General features: G+C 41.7%; 1 protein-coding gene and 1 non-coding gene across 4 annotated transcripts; both read right to left on the bottom strand.

The window, feature by feature from the left end:
* Nucleotides 1–10,934: 10,934 nt before the first annotated feature.
* Nucleotides 10,935–11,005, bottom strand: TRNAG-GCC (transfer RNA glycine (anticodon GCC)). The gene has a single exon. It is a non-coding gene; the product is annotated as a tRNA-Gly (tRNA).
* Nucleotides 11,006–11,689: 684 nt separating this feature from the next.
* LOC136514070 (uncharacterized) lies at nucleotides 11,690–20,387 on the bottom strand. 3 transcript variants are annotated; one of them, XM_066508053.1, is made up of 10 exons: nucleotides 18,268–20,387; nucleotides 16,105–16,376; nucleotides 15,901–16,012; nucleotides 13,354–13,390; nucleotides 13,080–13,149; nucleotides 12,862–12,966; nucleotides 12,477–12,627; nucleotides 12,294–12,376; nucleotides 12,108–12,201; nucleotides 11,690–12,020 (listed from the first exon to the last, which is right to left on the bottom strand). In XM_066508053.1, the coding sequence occupies exons 2-10, from the start codon at nucleotides 16,130–16,132 to the stop codon at nucleotides 11,936–11,938; spliced, it is 765 nt and encodes a 254-aa protein (XP_066364150.1). In that variant the 5' UTR covers nucleotides 16,133–16,376; nucleotides 18,268–20,387; the 3' UTR covers nucleotides 11,690–11,935. The 3 variants fall into 3 exon arrangements, with proteins under 3 accessions (XP_066364150.1, XP_066364149.1, XP_066364148.1); XM_066508052.1 differs by having other exon boundaries at nucleotides 16,105–20,387; XM_066508051.1 differs by lacking the exons at nucleotides 16,105–16,376; nucleotides 18,268–20,387 and having other exon boundaries at nucleotides 15,901–16,087.
* Nucleotides 20,388–20,503: the final 116 nt, after the last annotated feature.

The following is a 20,503-nucleotide window of genomic DNA, read 5'->3' as shown; positions in this document are numbered from 1 at the left end:
CTTCGCCATCCTCCACCCCAACCGTCACCTCGGCTAGGTCTACGGTAGTCTACTGGTGTTCCCTCGCTAGCCAGTTAGATTCTTAGGTGTTCTAGATCACTGGGTCAGCTGCGTAGTCGTCGTGGATGACCTCATGTCGCTGCAGCTCGCTCCAGCGTGTCGTGCTACCCCGCGTTGCTGCTTGGTGTAGGCGGTTGGACCATAGTTGAAGATCAGCCCAACCGACAGGCCAGCATGAGCCTCTGGTGGCTGGCACGGTCACGTCGTGTCATTGCCCACCGCACCACCATGCGCTGAGTCGCTGGGAGTGCGTGCGGGTGAATTAGGGAAAAGTTAGGGGGTTAAGTGAGAAGGTCTGAGAGTGCAGAAAATAGTGTTAGTACTTAATTATAAATTGGAAGGAGTTCGAGGTCTCTTTTGCAAAATTGCAAATGCGCGCGGGGCTCCCCCGCCGCGGGTCGCCTCGCGAGCGGGCCAGCCTCGCGTGGGCCGCGCTAGTGGGCCACTATGCACGCTCGCTGTGTCGCGCGGACCGCACCTGTGGGCCACGCGGGAGATTTAGTTTTCTTCTTCATAAGGAATTAGCAATGGTTTTCTAATTTAATTTTTGAGCTGATCTTTGATAAACTATATAAAATCATGTAGGTGTCCAAAAATTGTAAAACAAATTTTGTTAGGTTCCTAAACATGTGCTCTATTGGTTGGTGTATTTAGTTCATGTTTATACATGTTGACATTAGGAGCTATTAAATCATTTGTGGATGCTTAATAATATTAAGTTAATTATTGTAGGAATTTTTGTGGTAAATTGGTGATAGCTTTGGTCCTGAAAAATTTATAGTAGCTTTATTTTATTATTATGTGCTCACTATAATTTTTGTAGCCTTAGAATAGACTAAGCATTAGGGTAGTTAAATGCCCTTTGTTTCAATATACATTAAGTCATTAGTAGAAATAAAGATATCCCTGTTCGTGTTGATTAAGGACCGTCTGTTGCTGTGGATGGTAGTCAGGTCACAGATTTATTATCCTAAGCACATACTTGCTTATGGGAGCGAGATGGCTCGTTAAGCTCTTGTCGTGGGTTCTAGCTCTTTTTGGACTAAGTGATTGGGGGCAGGGAAAGGTGGAGGTCTAAGCACCATACTGAGACTGGGTCTCAAGTGTGGGGGCTTGGAGTCCAAGTTTGGATGGGGACCTAGACCCCGTGATAGGAGTGGAATGGGTTGGTCTTGTTTGTGCCTAGGATATAAACAGGGCATGTGTTTTGGGTACCTAGCTAGGATATATTGGTTCGTGAATCACCGTTTCTGTGAGACGGTACAACTTGGCTATGGTCTAGCACCATAGTAAGAACTAGAAGGTAAAAGATGGTGAAATAGTTCTGATTACTTAACCCTTGCTTGAACATAGAACAGGTGCTTACCTAGAATGGTTAGCTAATGAAGTACTCATGACTGCTAATTAAACTTAATCTTAAGGACATACTTCTAGTAATGCTTTTCACAAACAAAAAGAAAACAGCAAACCCATATTGCCTATCATATCCGTGAGAGTCAGGAAACTATTCCCACTAGTCAGATAAGTCTTGCGAGTACATTATGTACTCAGGGTTTATTTTACCCCTGTTGTAGGTGTAGCTTGAGGAGTAACTCTTGTGTGGAGGATTCTTCTGGTGGGCATAGATAGATTCTTGTATCGTTTTTGCTAGATGTTTATTTTTATTCCATTGTTTAATTATCGCACTCTGAACTCTGGTATTGTAATAAATAATTTCCAAAAACTCTTGTTGTATAAAATGGACTAAGTATTATAAGTTCATACTCATTATTGGATTCTAGATGTAAAACATGGATTGTTTTGAGTTCTCCCTTGGGGTGTGCTCGAAGGAACTATCTGATGTAGCTCACTTTTGAGGTGCTTAGTGTCTATTGGAAGACGAGCGCCTCCAAAAGCGTGTTATTTTGGGTGGTTCTGTCATAATGGTGCTGGATCATATGCATTTGACTTCATTGTGCTACAATGCCATAGTTGTCAGCAACCCGCAGGCTGCCTTCCAACTCTACAAGTAATGGAACATCATATATGGTTTGGGTGAAGCCATCTCCGCCCACCTGAAGATAGTGAAATGAGTCATATTGAAGTGTGGGCTAGTAATTGGGAATCTCAATCTAAGCTAATCCGTGTTATGTTTGAGTCTAACACATGCATAGTAGTGGGAGTGGAGACATCTGCTGATCACAAGCTCAAGAGCATACCATGCAATAGCGTGCTTATCTATGTCTCTCTTCTTTAGGTTCTTTACTTAAAATATTGTAATAAACCATTATATTGAATTGTTGAATATTGAGTTCTAATCACAAATTCACAATAGTATGTGATTGATATGATGAATGTTAAGTAATGTGTTGGAATCGACGGTTCTGAACAAGAGAGAGATAGGGAGGAGAAAGCTCAAAGGTGTAAAGAGGACACATTAGGGTTTTGAACAAGTAGAAATGAGTGGAAGGTGAGGTCCCTTGCCCTCATGCTCTTAGGCACTTATATAGGCAATGGCTATTTACAAGTGGCCCTTGGTGGGGTTGGATTTCACATGACACTACTCTAGCTACTAGTTGCACCTCTTCTAGGGGAGATTTGGCCTCATGGGCTCCCCCAACAGTAGCCCCTCAACTATTAGATTATGGCCGATACAACATGACCTAATAGATACTCGTACTAGAAGAGGCACAAATAGAACTCAAACCCTAGTCATGAGGATCACCCTTCACAACCTACGCATGTGCACCTCACTAAAAAATCCATCCCAAAACCATACGGGAAAAAGGGCATGGAGAAAAAAGAGCACGTGCACTACTCTAGCCTATACAAGTGCTAACTCAGGAAGCTACTAGCTCTAAGTGCCTCGATGTTGATCTCTTCGATATCTTCATATTTTGGCTTTGGCTTCCTCGGCTGCTTCTATGACATGGATTGTTAGCTTCGCACGACGCATAGATCTTGCCTCTGGAACCTTCCCCTTGCGTAGATCTTCATCTCCGGGACCTTCTTGGCATGCAGATCTATAACACCCCAGTGTTAAGCATGGCATTTGGCACTTGCATTTCATGAGCACAAGCATCATCCAAGCATTTATGAACATGAGCATATAAAATTTCATCTCATTCTTATACATTATCGCATGAAGTGTTGATTATATATATGCTTATGCTTGTAATCATGGATGACCAATGTATGAAATGGTTGTAAGGTCACAACAATACCTTAGATACATCTAGGATGGTAAATGGAACAACTTTTATATTCAAGACATGAACCAATTTTGCTTCTAAGTGTTGGGTTACCTTGGAATGCCATTTTCATGATGCTAGTTTGACCAAAGTTGAACAGTAGCTTAGAATATTTGCATGGCTATGTGACCTAAATAAAAGTTGTAGTTCACATCAAGGGTAACAAACTTTATTTAGGTGTCTGTTTACACCAAAATTTGGTAAGCTTATTCTGGAAAGGAAGAGATCAGCCGATGATGTCAAAAGCAAGAAAGTTTCCTAATTAAGGGATATTTATGAGTCGGCCAAGAAATATTATTTAATAAATTTGAGAGAGACATGGTGTCTAGGTGCATATCAGGATGAAAGAAACAAGGACACGTATCAAACAAGGAAGCTTCATCAGCAAGGATTCTGCATAAGGGAAATTAGAGTCCATGTATCTTGATATTTCTTTTTGTTATCTAGTCGTGTTCGTTTAGGACTCTTATCAGCCTAGGGTATAAATATAAACCCCCAGCTATTGTAACAGATACACACATTAATCAAAATCAGTCTTAACTTTTTCGGCTTCACTCCAACCCTTAGGAGTAGGAGTAATGTAGATCTCAGTGAGTTCTTCAACAAGCAGGGCCGCATCGATCCGGTCGACCTCCGTCTTGTCTGTAAGTACTATCATGGCTTATACTTTTATTTGTAAGGCTACATCGGTCTGGCTAACCCCTTATGAGCTCTAGTATAAGTTAGTTATCGATCCTTATCTAGTTCAAGTATGGCTGCATCGGTTAAGTTCGACCTCTACTGCTCAAATTAGATTAAGGTCAAGTTATCGGCTCTACCTAAGGGTGGCATCCTTCGGGTAGATTTATTAAGTTATCGATCTTGCTAATGTTTTTGTTGTCATTAGTTTTAGCAATATCGACCTACCCGATCGAGATCGATCTAGATCAACTGCACATCCTTTCAGTCCATCATTTATTTTGTCACATTACAATGGTTCTTACTTTAAATGACAGATTATGTTTTATCGGCCGTTCTACTTCGATCTTGATCGTGCATAGTACATGGCTAAGGCATGTCTGATCTTGAGAAGGTTTACTAGCTAGTTGAATATGGTCTATAGCTCACTATTATGGCTGTAACGATTCGATCGATCCCCACTGTTAGCACTTTAAATCGGAGTATGCTAGTTGGTAGATTTGCTTTCGACCAAGCGTGACCTTAGCTGTCTGCTATGCTTGCATCGGCTAAATAGCTGATTGCCCGTACTTCAATGCTTATAGTGTGTCTTTATGATTTTGTTAAATGTGAATAGATCTGTTTATTTTAAAGGTTTGATCTGTTATCTTTATCATGGCTGCCATCGATCCGGTCGAACCCCACTGTTAAGGATAACATGTTAGATTTAATGAGTTTATAGATCTATCCATATTAAATAGTCGATTCTTCTGGCTTGCTATGTGTCAGGTGCATCGCCACATTTTTGTGTCGACAGGGTCATTGCCTTAGCTCGAACCAAGGTAAAGGCCTATGGGCCATTGCCATCATCGCCATAGCCGTTGTGCACTGCTGAGCTCCAAGCTCACCCGTGGCTAGCCCTATCCGCCGTAGCTCCTACCTTCTTCTCTGTTGGTGCATTGTTGCCTTAGGTCGTAGGTGCTCGCGTTGTAGCCTAGTTCACCATTACCACCACCATCTCGCAGGAACATGCAACTACACCACGTGCACCCACCATGGCCACGAGCTCTAGCTCACCGCGACCGACCTTAGCTAGACCCCATCGTTTCCCTCTAGCACGTGTTTCCGCACCTCCACTAACCCTAGCACCATCACCGAAGATGGAGACTCGTCACCCATCATCGGCTTGTCGGAACGATGACACCACTACCATGCTCTCTATGCTGCCATGCCACCATGCACGTGGCCAAGCTTCACCACCACTCCACCGTCGTCCTAACCTAACCCTAGAGCTCCGTTAGGACCTGCTGATGTTGTTGCCATGCTTGCTTGGACATGCCGTCACCGAAGACGATGAGTTCACCAACGCGCACCATTGTTGAGCTACCATGCTCATGGGCAAGGTCGCTCTAGTGATCCATCGAGCCAGCCAAGGGTACCAACGGGTGCGCAAGGGTGTAGGGAGCACAACGCCGGTGACGCTATCATCGGTGACCTCGCTGTCGACGAGTTCGCCGCTGGTCAACCGTGCGCTCTACTCTGGTTCCACTGATGAGTGGGGGCGAGTTGACTGCGGGACCCACATGTCAGCGCTTGAGGGTGTATAGACTGGGTGTACCTAGCATTTAGGGTTTAGTTGGTTTTTGAATTATTTTCACAGATTTGAATACAAATATCAAAAATTCATATCTAGAGCTAGGAGTATCCAAATGGGGTAAACCAAATTTTGTTGGATTTATCTTGAAGTGTACTATTTGATAAAAATATGAAATCTACTGTTATGGTATTTTTTTGGGAGAATTAAATTGAGCAAGATAAGTGCTTTTAAATTAGGTTATATCTTGTAAAATACATAACTTGAGCTAGGAAGATGATAAAATTGTGATTCCAATTTTACTGGTCTTATGTTGACACGTTCTAACTAGGAAAAAATACTAAACCTACGGTAGGCATACTTAAAATATGGTCTTCATATTTAATCCTAATTATTTGCTAGTTTCTAGTGAAATTAAATGGGGTAAAAATACATAACATATGATCATGCAAATTTTTATGTAGGATTCTTGTGCTAGGAGGAAAGTAAGAAAATATTAAATCTATTGCTCGATAGTTTTCACTATGCTAAACTATTTTTTGCTAAACTAAGAATATGTAGCTTGTCATTTTTGTAGAGGTGGCTATACTTATCCAAATGGCACAAAAAGTGTGCAGTAGACTATTAGGGTCATTTATAGGCTATTATAATTTTCTCAGAATTTATTGAGCACTAAAAATATTTATCTTTTAAATCACCTTATTATATAAGGAAATTGATAAATAAATATAAATAAACTAGTTAGGCATAACCATGATGTTTTCTATAATGCTTATGATTCATATGATCTGTTGGTGCTATTAGTTAGGCTTAGAAGTAATTGGTTATAGGCAGCTAGTTAATTATTGCTTTATAATTCAACTAGATGGCTGCATGTATAGTTTCTATTGTGGTGATAAATTCATGATGATAATGATCTTTTCTATAAACTTGTTAATAAAAAAGTTGTATATAACTTACTTATCTACCTTGTGTTAAATTTTCATAGTCATAGGCCTTATGGTTTGAGAATTATAGCTATTAGAAGTCTGTTGTCAGAAACACTTGTTCTCTGGACAGATCTAAAAGATGGAATTGTTTAACCTAGATAACTATTGAATCACCTTAAGATGATTAAAATAAAGTGGTAGGCAATTTCATTAGATTTTTAGAAAGTCCACAACCATATTATTTAGATGTGTATAACTCTAGTTATGGTCAAAACAAGTGGCTGCTCTTTTGCAGTCAAGAAAATTGCTTAGATGAGAATTTGTTTAATTACTAGAGAAGAGATATACACCTACTCAGTAAAGGAAAATTTATCTTGTTATCTCCGTAATGCAATTTTGTTGAGAACACTTATGAGGATGTATTTCATCACACCATATCATATCATGCATGTCAGTATATATGCATTCATGATATCTTATTTCATGCTCATGCATATAGGATCGTCCGAGGAGGTCACTCTATTGGAATTCAATGAAGAAGAAGAGGAACATCAAGAGGCACCTCAGCCCATAGTTCCAGAAGGCAAGGAGCAAGCTCTTGAGGACCTACCCGAGTGCCTAGATCATCGGCCAACTTCTTTTCTCAAAGGCAAGCCCCGGAGCATTTTAAGCCTCCCATGTTTTACAAAATATCACTTGAGTCCTTTATGTTTGATGCATTAGGTTATAAGAGTTGAATTGAAAACACTTGATGCATAGAACTATCTTGTCTAGATAAATATACCTTTAACCCTATGTAGGTCTAGGATCGAATATATGCTTAGCTATGATTAGACCGGTATAAGTCAGGTGATTTTCTATCACCAGCGAGATATAGGTGGATACTAGAGCACGGTTGGCTATATTTGCTATCGTGGAAAAGAACCATAGGGTAATGTAACTAGAGGTCGGATGGAGTCTATGTGTAGGTTGGCTCATATGATTCTGTCTGTGCTGATTAAGGACCACACCGTTGTTGAAACTTCTATTGAGATTGAACGCATGCCTCTCACTTAGTTGGCCAGATAACTCATTCTGATCATGAAACAGAGTAGCTCAACTCAGGCCGAGCCCCATTCTGTTAGAGTGCGCACTCTGGATGGTAGTAAGGATGTGCGGGGAGCCAGATGTGAGCCCAAGGGTAGGGTAGTCCTGATCGTCCTAGCAGCTAGTTGTCCCTAGTTATGCGGCGCTGATCGAACCCGTGAAATATGTACCTGAGTTATATCAAAGGTGACCTAAGGTGACCGTTGATCTAGTCTACCTATGTTTGTGTTAGGAATAAATTCCCAGCTGGTTAAAATCAATTCAAATCGCCGTCTCTCCCGGACAGTGAGAAACTTGGCTAGCTCCAACATCGTAGTAACTAGATTATGGAATGATGGTTATGTTGAACTTAGAACTTTTACACCGGCTATGGTTACTACTATATGCTACTAAATGATATACCACATGTTTGGCACATGTTAGTTGCTAATCTAGAGATGAATAGCTATAATTAACTTGATGACCTAATTATAAATGTATAACTGAATTAGTAGCTTTTCATGCAAAATGTTGTCAAGCTAGCTCCACTTATAAAGCCTTGCATTATCCTTGGAGTCACTTTCTTTTTGGTTTATGATGGGTAAGTCTAGCTGAATACCTTCTCGTACTCAGGGTTTATTTCTCACTTGTTGCAGATGGTGCAGTCTATCATGGCTACTGTAAGAACTGCTTCTGTCCCACCGTGGACAAGGAGTAGGGTCTAGGCAAGGCGTCTCTCATTAATTCCCTCTATCATGCTTTTGTGGTTGTGATCATGGACTGGCACTGTATTGGAACAATGATGTGAGGTGTTGGTTTTCAAACTTAATTGCTTTCGTGATTATTTTATTTGAACATGGATTGTAATAATTCTTAATTGTACTCTGATGTATGACGTTGTATTTGTGAACTGATGTAACATATGATATGTCTGTTGAATCATGTATGATCTTGGTTGTATGTTGACGGTTAATCGAGACCCTTCGTGGTACTCAACGGACTACCGGGTTTATATGGGCTCAAGTATGATAGTGTGACCGCTTGCGGGCTGCCATTGTACTTGTGCTCTTATAAATTATATGGTTCTGCTACAAGATCTTTGCCTTCGAGACCTTCTCCTTGCGTAGATCTTCGTCTCTTGGTCCTTCTTGGCGTGTAGATCTTCTCCTTTGAGACCTTCTCGTCTAAGGTTTTGCATGGAGACACACCTTTTCTTTACGAATGGGTGTAGTTGTCATAGTCATGAGCATGAAGCCTCCAAATCTTCTCTCATGAGCATCGGGCAAAAGACTTCACCCTGTAGAGTGTTAGGTCCTCTAGTATGCTCCCCTAGCTCTCGAGCCATTGTAGTGGCCAAACATGATAGCAAAGCCCCTCCTTCTAAAGTGTTGGTGGAGATGACTTGTCAAAGTCACCAAAGATGTTGGTGAAGCCCCTCATGTCGAAGTGTTGGCGGAGGCAAGTCGTTGTGGACGCCAAAGATGTTAGCGAAGGCCCTTATGCCAAAGGTGTTGACGAAGGCAATGTTGGTGTAGATGTCGATGATGTTACCGTGTGTTTGGTTTGAGGGTTGAACTAGCTTGGAACAAGTTCGACCTAGATGGCCATGCATTTGGTTGAGGAGCTATGTGGGTTGGCTCAAACCTATGAGTTAGAATGGTCTGCTTTACTCGAGAGGACAAGCTCGACCCACATGGACGTCGTTCTGCTCCATCTCGCATGAGTGACCGCCCGCCGTGGACGAGCACGACCTTGGGCAAGCAGCGGCTAGGGCGGGCGAGCTCGGGCTCGGGGAGGTGACGCCGTATCATCTCTATCTCGTGGGTCGCCAGCGTTGGGGCGAGGCGGCGCAACAGAGGCAGCTTGGGTGGCACAGCACGGCCAGCATGGGCTGCAGTCATGAGGCGACGCGGTGGGGCCAGCGTGGACCACCGTGGCTTCCCCGAGCGGCACGGGACACGGCGACCGGCCGTGCGAAAGGCAATGGGCCATCGGGGCAGGGCAGCGCGCTAGCCGGGGGGTGCTGGTGGGCATAATGCGTCACGACGGGAGGTGGAAGAAGGAAGCAAAGTCGCTGATAGCTGGGTCCCACTTACATAGCAACTAACGGAGTTTACAGTACCATCTATCCCATCTCGCTTGATCCCTCATACCAAACAAAAAATTGGAATGGCAAGTTTTTTAAAAAACTAGAATGGCTCTAACCGTCAAACCAAACACGAGATGGGTCCAACCCAACCGAAAAAAATAGATCAGGTCCAACCCATCCCACGTGGTCCTGAAACCAAACACGTGCTTAGTGAAGCCCCTCATGCCAAAGTTTTGGTGGAGGCAAGTTGTTGTAGTCGCCGAAGATATCAACGAAGATATGTTGTCGGTGCTAACGTCGGAGATGTTGGAGAAGCCCTTCCACATATTGGCATCAAAGGTTAGTCATCGCAGTCGTCGAAGACAACTGGAATAGTCCACAATTGGTGGACAGTTTTGGATCAGAAACCTAGTGTGGTCAAGGGAGGTTTACACTCGCTGATCATGCTCGTTTGCTAGGAAATTTGGACAAAAAAGAACGCGAGGGTATTCGAGATGAAGCACGCCTTTGGGCCGTGGCGAGAGCAAAGCACCTTAAACAAATAATGCTCCAACATTTTTGAGTTTTTGCACTCCGTGCATTTTTTTCATGTGCGATGTTTTTTTTTCCTGTTTTGACCAGCTAGGGCTTTGTTGTTGTTATGACTATTTTTTCTCTCTGTATAATGCCTATTAGGGCTTTTTTTGCTTGTTAATATAACAGGTAGCTCTCATGCTGGTTCGTTAAAAGGAAAAAGAAAAAAGAATGTCATCTTTGTCGTCTCGACATTTAATTTGGCTTCGTCTTACTAATGCTATATAACCAGGTTGAAGAACTTGTCATTAGTCTGTCATTAGTGCACACTAGTTGGTACATTTTTTTTTTTTTTTTTTGGCGATCGCGTCTAGCACGTCACACCAGTTACAAATCCACATGCGACAGGACGTCCTCGGCGTCTCCTTCCTATTGCCGCAAAGAGTGATGGCGCAGGCTGCTGAATGGACATCCCTTGCAGCCCAGACTTGTTGAACCAAAGCGAGCTCCTGGCCCGAGCAGTTATAGGTGTAGCCACACATTTCTCCAGATCAGCGAAGAGACTCGATGCTGAACCAAAGATACCCAAGCATGTCTTCAGTGACTCACCATAAGTTGTTTAGCTTACCTCTAACTGCACATTCAATAATTTTTTGGTTCATGGGTCTTTCAGTTTACATTTTTGCTTCATTCATGGAGAATTGGTGTTCGGAAATTCCAAACAAAAAGGAAAAATTCGTTCATTTATTCTATGCAGAATTGGTGATAGAAAATCCCAAACAAAAGAAAAATAAAAATGCACCAGCCGGGAATCGAACCCGGGTCTGTACCGTGGCAGGGTACTATTCTACCACTAGACCACTGGTGCTTGCTGTTTTAACTGTAATTTTTTCTATCTAATTCCTCTAAACAGTGCTAACCCAAATTAAATACTAAACTGCATTCACAATGCGACCAAACACGTTCAATCCAAACCTTGACAAACAAACCACACCCGATCTTGTGTAAATACTAGATAACGCCAAAATCATGAATTACTGGATAGATGGATACTCCCTCCATCCACAAAAGAATGTAATTTTCACATTTCGAGGAGTTAAATAGTTTGAACATTGACTCAAATTATATGAGAAAGTACTAATACTCATGAGACAAAACAAGTACCATTAGATTTTAGTTATAGAATATATTTTCATAATAAATTTATTTACTATAAACTTGGTCAAACATGAGATCGGCACGGTTCCCATAATTGCATTCTTCTGTGGATGGAGGGAATACAATCTTAGTTGCACCTGGCACCTACACTGCCATTTTGCTTCGCTCTTAAATGTAGCTAGGTCAGAGCAGTCGAGCTTTTCAGTTTCTGAATCTTTTTTTAATACACAGGAGAGCTAACGTATCATTGTATTAAGAAGAAGTTTTGTTTCTGAATCTCTTAAATGGTTAAGGAGCTTCTGAACAACCATGGAACTGAAACGTAACAAATGTTCAAATGTAGTCAAGACGTCTCCAGTTTTGCTGCCTGGATACAGTACAAATGTTGTTTCTGAATCTCAACGGCATTTTCTTTTTATTAACAACATCAGACAAAGTACCGCATTACATATAGTAACTCCTTGCCAGTAGCAGGCAAAACATATACCAGTAAATTAGGACGATGGCAGCAAAAGCCAAATGCGAAGAGAGCACTGGAGAGTAAGAGAGCAGCATCAAGTGTTATAAGCTATCAAACCAAACCACCCCTCAAAATATATGCTACTAGCAAACCCATTGCGCATACGCAAAAACAATTCTTTTAGCGAGATCGGCTGAGGCCAAGTGATGAGCTGAGCCAGTTGCAGAGATCGTCCGTTTCTTCAGGGATTGTATAATGGCCCAACCTGCATCGTCACAAGTCATTTAATCAATCTGGTTGTCCGGCGGGAGAAGAAACTGAAACTTTATCTAGCTTATGCATGCATCTGTACCCGTTGTAGGGCTTGAAAGTCAGAAATGAGAATCCTGAGTTCCTCAGAATCTCAGCTGATCTCTCGCCATTCCTGTAGACGACAACTTCATCCACTGCAAAAACACATAAGATTTAGAAAAAAAAAACTTATTGTCTAGTAGTATATACTGAATTTCTGGGGGTTTTGAATCAACATCATCGTCACCTCTTCCATGACCAAGCAGGATGGGCAAGGAGGCAGCCCTTCTTACAGCAATATGCGAACTCTCCATCTTGCCCCTCAGGGTCCTGAAAATACCAAGAGTTAACATTAGGATCCATGAAAAAATATTAATAACATAGCAAGTTTATGACACGGATGATCTATGGAGAGGATGTCAAGTTAGACCTTGAGCAAGGGAGCCAGCCACTCAAACTGATGATTGCGTTGAGTGTGATTGGATAGGGAATGCCACTTGTGAATTTGCCATGAGCATAGCATGCTGCTGAGTGGAGGGCAACAGCGGCACCCATGCTGAAACCACCAATCCCAAGCTTCACTGCTCACATGTGGCGAACGTCAATGGAATGAATAAAAGAGAGCAAATCTGTATGAACTGTGTATCTAAAATCATAAATCTGCCACATGTACTGATGAACATTTTTATGAGATATGGACTTATAGTTAGCTTATCAACTAACATATACATTCCTATCAACAGCAAAATTAGTATCATGAGTCTTAGCACTTAGCAAGTATGTGATGGCATGATCTTGGGATTAGCTATTAGTACCATCAGATGGCTCAGAGGACAGCAGATTTGCAATGTGTGCAGCTGAAGCATCCAGTCCCTCAATGTCATCACGGCCATCTATAGATGTGTCCTCAACGTCAAACCCTGTTTCAGTTCCCGAAAATAGTGATCAAATGTTCTCCAGGCTTCAGAGTTCAGAGAAACGGTAATACTGTTAGTTGGAGTATGTAACTTCAGCTTCCATGAAAGGAACTCACATGCACTGCAAGGGAATCCACCAAAAGCCGCGACAGGCCGGCTTGCAGCGGTGGGGCATATCCACTTGATCTACATGAACACGAGCTTCAACATAAATAAGCTTCGTTGCAGTAAGAATAGCTGCCTTATATGCCCAAACTACTGAGCAAAATAAGCTACACTGTTCTGAAGATGTTTACAAATACTGAAACTGTTGTATGATGGTTCAGGAATAAGACAAGGTGTATCCATATCTATTGAAGCGTGCTTCAAGTACAAAGCATCAATGCTTACATTTGGTAGAGGAAGAGAATCCAGGAGCTGGGACCAGCTGGAAAAAAATGCAGAATGATTAAAAGAAGGAAAAGGAAATCAATCAGTTCTCTATGTCAAGAAAAGCATGGCAGCAGCAACTGGTAAAGATATTCCATTCCAGGTCATCTCAAATGTTGTAGATTGCAACACATTATATAAAGCATCAAATGTTGTATAAGTACCGGCAACACAAAAGATCTGCAGATTGGAGAAAAGAACATTTGGAACTAAAGATTGACACACAAAACAGTTAAAGAGGAATAACTCAGTACTGAACCAATTTTTCACAGCAAGTTGAGGAGGTAGCCTTCATTTCCTAGATTATCTGGAGAGACTAAACAATTAGCTAAACAATAATAATGCTGTGTGCAAGCAGCCCAGATGCTGATGTTTGCCTTTTTTTTCATTGTGGTACCAGAAAACTAATAGTAAGTGGGTAAAGAACATCTGAAGCTAACCTGGACAAATACACAAACTCGAAAAGGACTCTTAAAAGTAATCTTCAGCCTTACTATCAGTTGATTTTTCTCCAAAACTCGTAACTGATAAAAAGTCTGATAATGGATCACAAGAACAAGATACTTTAATTTTAGGCCCTTACTACCTTGTTATAAGCCAACTTCTCCTGAGTTACACTGGTTAGACTGTAAGTCAGGGGGGCAAGAAACCCCTGTCACCAGTCCAGGTTCAAAGGCTGGAACAAACTTCTCAAGGGAAAAATCAGGAGGACGTCTCTCCCCCTGGTCGAGTCTTTTTTTTTTGCTACCTTGTTATAAAATACGGTGTTCTTTACTTTACATAGTTTGTGCAGACAGGGAACTGTAAATTAAGGATTTTGCCTATACTTATAACTATGCGACATACATACGCAATTAGCCAACTTTATGTATTATTAGCCCGCATCAAAAAGTATTAGACATTCCTATCCTTTCTGAATGGAAAGTGGGAAAGCATTATCAGCGTCCTTCGTGGCAAAGAAGGTTGTTAGGTGTGCAATGTTGGCCCACAGGATCACCGGCTCAGGTGAGTGAACCACTCATCCAGTCTTGTCGAGCACCCACTAGTGTTGTCGAACACCCACTAGCCGTGCCGACTACAAACAAGCGTTGTCCGTCCCCACACACTATGGCTGGAGCTAGAAGAAGAAGGGAGAACAGAGCAAGCACACACAATAAAAGACACCAGCGTTGGCCGAAGCCCTGTCTGTGAGATGACAAATCTGAACTCTCTTTACTGAGTTGCCGTGGTAATCTATTTATACAACTCTATCCATCTAGTCCTAGTACAGCGCACATGCTGTAGGTAACTAGATAACATACAGCAGGAGCGGAGCTACAGGGTGGTCCCTGTGGGCCGTGGACCACTCGGCCCAACCAAAGCCCATAGGTAGAGTCAGGACTCGCTCAGTCGCTCAGGATCTTCCGGCTGCCGCCGTCAGTTCGTCTCCAATCGTATAGTTTGCTTTCCTTCTTTCGCGTGGTGTGCGGTGCAATTGTGGGGTACTGGGATTGGTGGATGGCCGCGATGCAACTGCTGCCGGCGGCGAGCACCAGTCGGCCATCGCCCATCGGACTCTGACATCGTCATCGCCACGATGGCAAACGCAAAGCAGCAGCCCAGCAGGTACTCTGAATCCTAGCGACTCCAAGACTGAACTGCTGAGCCAACGTTAAATCCTGCTGGCTGCTGAGCCAACGTCTATGATCTGTCCCTATTCTCCTTTATTCACAAGTACATACGTTTCTTCTTTTCCTTTCAGTTTCTTCAGTTTCAATATATGATCGGTTCGGTGATCTGCGATCTGCAGACAGTCAGACAGGAAAAGTGCACAAGCCATAGGGTATGCAAAACTGATTTTTTTGGGTGCAAGTGCAACACTGAATTATTTTATTTCAATATATGATTTTTTGCAGTATTGGATATATATTGAAACATTATATAATTCTCTTGGAGAATTGTTGAAACAAAGAGCGATAAAGTTTATCATTGGTTCTATTTACTTATCAAATTGGTATAGCATTAAAAAAAATTTAGACAATGGACAACCATAGCTACAAATCCTGGCTACGCCACTGACATACAGGGCTGACTCTGCGCCGGCCACTGCATGTGCCTACAGTGCTGCAGGTGAGCCGTGCGGCGCCTGCACCTGCAGCGGCTACAATATCACAGCAGGGGGCCTTTTCGGCATCGCCTTCCCTTGTTGTGTTCACACAAGGTAGCAGTAGATTATCTAACATGCAACTAGGTATGAGAAACATGTACTTTGAGCAAAGCAATACTGGAATATATGCATGCACGGACAGACAAAAAGGACGCCACTTGAATCATTTCTAGCAAAAGGATGGAAGAGAATAAAGTGTTTTAGATCAACACTGCAACGATCTAGTTCTCTCTCTTGATTGACAAGTGTAGTTTGCATTCAGGTGACAGTTGCATGAGATATCATGCATGGAAGATCATCATATGAACAACCAAAATTTAAGAAAAATAGAAGTAGGTATGAGCCTTGCAATAAGCGGGTACCTGGCACCATTGTCACCTAGGCCATGGAGCCACACAATGGTGGCTAGGTGCCTTCCCTTTGGCCTCACCACATATGTCCTCCCGTAGTCGACTCTCCTACTGCTTCGTCCACCTGAATGATCGATCATCCATGCAGGATAATGTATGGGCATAAATGGTAGATCAGAGGATTAGGCTAATGGAGAAATGGAACAGACAGTTTACCAGAAGAACTGCTGCCGTAATAGCTCATTGTGTGATCTCCTCTGCGGTTCTTCAAGAAGGTGCACTGTGTGCTGAATACCAATGCTTCTGAGCTCTGCTACTCCTTGTAAGCTCTAAAGGTTTGAAATTGTATGAAGTGCAAAACCCCAGTTGGCTTCTATTTATAGTGAAAGCCTGGAGAGGGGAATATATGTCGAAAGATTCCCTGAATCTGCATTGCATGGCAGTGCGGTTTGTGACACCTTGTGCTGTCATAGAGGAGAATCTGGATTCTGAAAATCTTATGTCAGGAAAAGGATAGAAGATTATAAAAAATTCTCTAAGTGAAGAATCCTGCACACAGAAATACATATTGAGGGTGGCAATGGCACATGGTCATTTCATGAAAATGCATTTGGCACACAGGTTAGAAGGACGCATCTTCGACAGTGGAGAAGCAACCTAATATATAAATGTTCTCTTCTCCTTTCTCTATTGGGCAGCCAATAAACATTTCTCTGCTGCATGGTGCATGGATTATTAATGCGCACTTCTGCCAACAAATCCATGCAACTCCCTATGTGACAAACTCAAAACAAACTTGCAAGGAATAAGCATGAGTCAACTTATTTTCTAGTCATGAACTTTTTCTTTTGACATCAGTGGTAGCAGTTTCTGTTAGATGAAACTGCAAAAAAAATCTTTACTGGAAGCATTACTCGCCCACAGACCCACAGAAAACCAATTGGTGGCAGATTTTCACACAGAAAACAATAATGAAATAATATTCTACTGCAACTTGCAATTGATATACCATCAGGATACAGTAAAGAAATCAGGAACAACGATTATATTACAAGACAGATCTATCAAGCCTCATTACCGAATCAGCATGGGTATGGGAACCAAATCAGGCAGAAATGCAAGCCCATTAGCAGTATATACTTGGCTACAGTCTTCATGATGGTACATGTACTTACAGAAGTACACCAAGAAGCTAAGATCTTAACATGAAGTATTTTTACTACAATGAAAATTACTGTAAAATTACTCTCTTGAATTCACTCTTAAGGTTTTGTAACAAAGTATCCATGCAAACCATATGATTCTTTCCAGCTCTCAAATTTTCAAAAGGTTAACCTTTTCAGGTTGCAAAAACTCTCAAATTTAATACCATTCTTATGTCAAAGCTAGAACTTGTTTAAAATAATTGACAATGTGAAGAAATATTAGTTGACAAGACATCAACAATATTTTTATCCCTATTGAGGTATTTTCTACAACTGACTTCTACTCTAGGCTTGCATGCCAGGAAAGGTGTTTGCCTTTGCAAATATTCCTATTGCTTTTGCAAATGTAGAGCAATTGATTCTTTCTAAATGATGCAAATTTTAAGAGGTGATTAAAAATACAAAAAGTTAGTTATAAACTGATGTGTATGAAAACTTCGGTATTTTTTCCAGGAAAAATGATAACCTGGTAGAAAAAACAAAAAAAAAAGGCCTGGATCTTTTTTTGTGTGTGTGCCAGACCCACTACATATATAGCAAGAATCATATTCCATTCTACTTTTGATTTTCTAATGATTGAGATGGGAAGTGTGGGAGGCAGCTCAAGCCAAAATATGTGAGCTATGCGTGATTTTGTCCCTACAATAGCATCAGAGGTTTCAGTTTACATGGTACTAGATGAAGCTACTTCACGAGACAGGTTCATAAGCCACCCGATCTAACTTTTTTCAAACTAGAAATTATAGGCATCATTGTGTTATGCCCTGGTACTAGAAGCATGCATATTCGTCCTTATGCATATTGTTCCCCTCCATATTGCACATGTTCTTGCGAAAAGTGTTTTTTTCTATAAAATCAGAAAAGAAAGGTCCTCAAAAAGCAACCTGTACAAAATATCAGATTTGTCGTTACTCAAAACCTAAAAGCATACAGTTCGGGAAGATACAAAAACAGGAAAACCATAAGGTCTTTAAATGTTTTCACTCCATGCTTAATAAAGATCTATATGTCAGCAGGATAACACAATTATGTACACCTTCCAGAGGGAATACTTGTGGCTGTGGCTTCTTTGCAAGCAAGTTTCTGATTGCATATGCAGTTAGGTACAGTTTCCATATTCAGCTCCCACTAAGGCTATATCACTGAATAATTTTAAAAGGTAAAGAATACTCACTGTAAGAAGTCCACGTCAAGGCTCAACAGAATCAACTTCCAAAATGCAAGAGGGAATGTGTAGTCGCCATTATCTGAAGAATTATGCCTTGGAAGTAAATGGGAGAATTATGCATGCTCCTTATTGCATGGCTTGATCTCTCCAGAAAATCTGAGGTAGCATCTCCTTGTCCATTTTATATTTCATACTGTTACTTATATATACATGTATATTACTTGCCCATTTTTGTTTGCAGTTCTTTTAATGTCCATGTTGTTCTTCCATTCAGTTTTAATTTTAGGACTTCTGAAAAGTTTTGGAAAGGTGGAAGGTAAGAAATGAAAGGCAATGTTGCGATCAGCATAGTGCAGAATTTATCCCTTTGATCAACCTCAGATAGAACAAAGCAAAGGAATGTTGTTTAACTGGGGAGTTTGAAGTTGTGAGATGGACCACCATAATCCATGGGTGACAGTAGGAAAATGCTAAAAGTTACAGCATGCATATGGGCTGTGAAAATATTATAACCTTTGAGTCAACTATAGCCTCTCTCATAGTAAAGCTTAAACAAAATTTGTTAGTGTTCAATTTTCAACAGTGTTAACTGTTAACCATAGTATTTTGTTCTCACAAGAAAAGGAAAAGATAAAACTATAGTAACCAGATCCAAACTGGCACTATCACCACCAAGTGGAACGTGACTAATAAGTGACCATGTAGCTTTATGAGTAGATATGTGGTTACTAGTTACTACAGCTTGGCAAGTTGAGCATTGCACCAGCAGAAGATAGACAGAACAGAACAAAATAGAATAGAATAATTGTCATCGAGCAATCACGTCCTATTCCGGTCTGTTCAGAGGAACTATATGTGGTGCATGTATCCATGAGTGTGACAAGTTGAGCATCTAATCTAAATAAAATGGAAATTCATCACATTTCCAACTTGTGCCTCTACTGCAAACTTAGTGATCCGAAATAAGCCTGTGATAACTGATAGCTCCTCCATGTTGCTGGGATGAAACAATGAGACTAAGAGTGCAGGCCAAGCTGAAAGGGAATACGTCACATCTCACATCATTCCATCCATAAAGATGTGCAGTGCAAGATGCTGAAGGAGTGTCATGTGCTCTAGACACTCAGCTTTCCAGGCAGGAAATTCCAGCTATCCGCTGTTACTCTGAAAGGCTGGATCCGTAATTAATATGACAACATGCCAAAGGTCGTTAGGAGTGGAAGAATCAAGACATTCGGCCTGTTCGCTAGTTGGTTTTTTGGCTGATAAGCCCGGCTGGTGCTAGTTTGTTGTGAGAGGAAAACACTATTGGCTGGCTGATAAGCCCTAGCTGAAAACCAACAAGCGAACAGGCTGATTATCTTTTTGATGTGGTCTACACTACGTAGAGCTGCTAGAGCGTAAAACGTCAGTGTATAGATGTCAAGGTTGATACATTTGGCAAGAACCACGTTTCCTTGTATAATCTGCGGGGGTTACCATGGCAAAGAGAAAGCATCTGTGTAGCTCAGAGATTACGCGGATGGGGATGTGCATGTCACTGTCTTCACAGATCAGATCGTTGCTGATAATGATTCCTCATGATATTGTTAGTTATAAAATGTAAGGACAGGTATATATAACAGATCAAGACAAAAGTCAAAGCATTCGAAAACTAATAGCAAAATAAAATATAGAAAAGAGCCAATGAAACTCGAGACAGTTTTCCACCCAACCGTTGGCTGGCGCTGAGGCCTTTTGTCGAGCAAGTGGTGTGCGCTAGGCTTCTTTGATGATCGAGCAGCCCAGCTGTGCTTACCAAGTTACCACCATGGCAGAGCCAGAGCAGAGATCCTTGTGTGCTCGCAACGACCCTGCAACTTCAATTCACTGCTGCCGGTTGCTCTGATCTGCGTCTTGTCGCTTCATGGCAGCGTCTGGCATGCTGCACCGGCCGCATGAGCCGTGAGCGTGACCACCAACGTGGTCCGCGCCGTGGCTGCCGCATGGTTGCCTGGTCGGAGCCCGCGCTTGGCCACATAGAAGAACATTGGATAGTTGGAGCCTCGCTGAGACGTGCTCAGTGTGCCAGCGCGGTAGCCGATGGGTCTGTTGATCGACGGTGTTATCATAAGAATCTGTCTAGCCATATTTGATACCTGTATTATAGCTATATTTACACCTGTCTTATTACTATGTTTATAATGATTTTTTCGGTGTAATTTCTTTGACAGAATGATGTAATTTCTATGGATTGCAAATC

This window comes from Miscanthus floridulus, chromosome 16 (assembly GCF_019320115.1).
Source record: "Miscanthus floridulus cultivar M001 chromosome 16, ASM1932011v1, whole genome shotgun sequence".
Taxonomy (NCBI): domain Eukaryota; kingdom Viridiplantae; phylum Streptophyta; class Magnoliopsida; order Poales; family Poaceae; genus Miscanthus; species Miscanthus floridulus.
Note: the sequence above shows the minus strand (reverse complement) of the source record. Positions and strands in the feature narration are given on the sequence as shown.

Bases quoted from the DNA above. Each gene is read 5' to 3' on its own strand.
- LOC136514070 (XM_066508051.1), bottom strand. From the start codon at position 16,052: ATGCCCATACATTATCCTGCATGGATGATCGATCATTCAGGTGGACGA. The intron at 13,391-15,900 runs GTACCCGCTTAT...ATTTTTTTCCAG, and splicing joins CTAGGTGACAATGGTGCCAG to CTGGTCCCAGCTCCTGGATT. The intron at 12,967-13,079 runs GTGAGTTCCTTT...GAACTGAAACAG, and splicing joins TGGATTCCCTTGCAGTGCAT to GGTTTGACGTTGAGGACACA.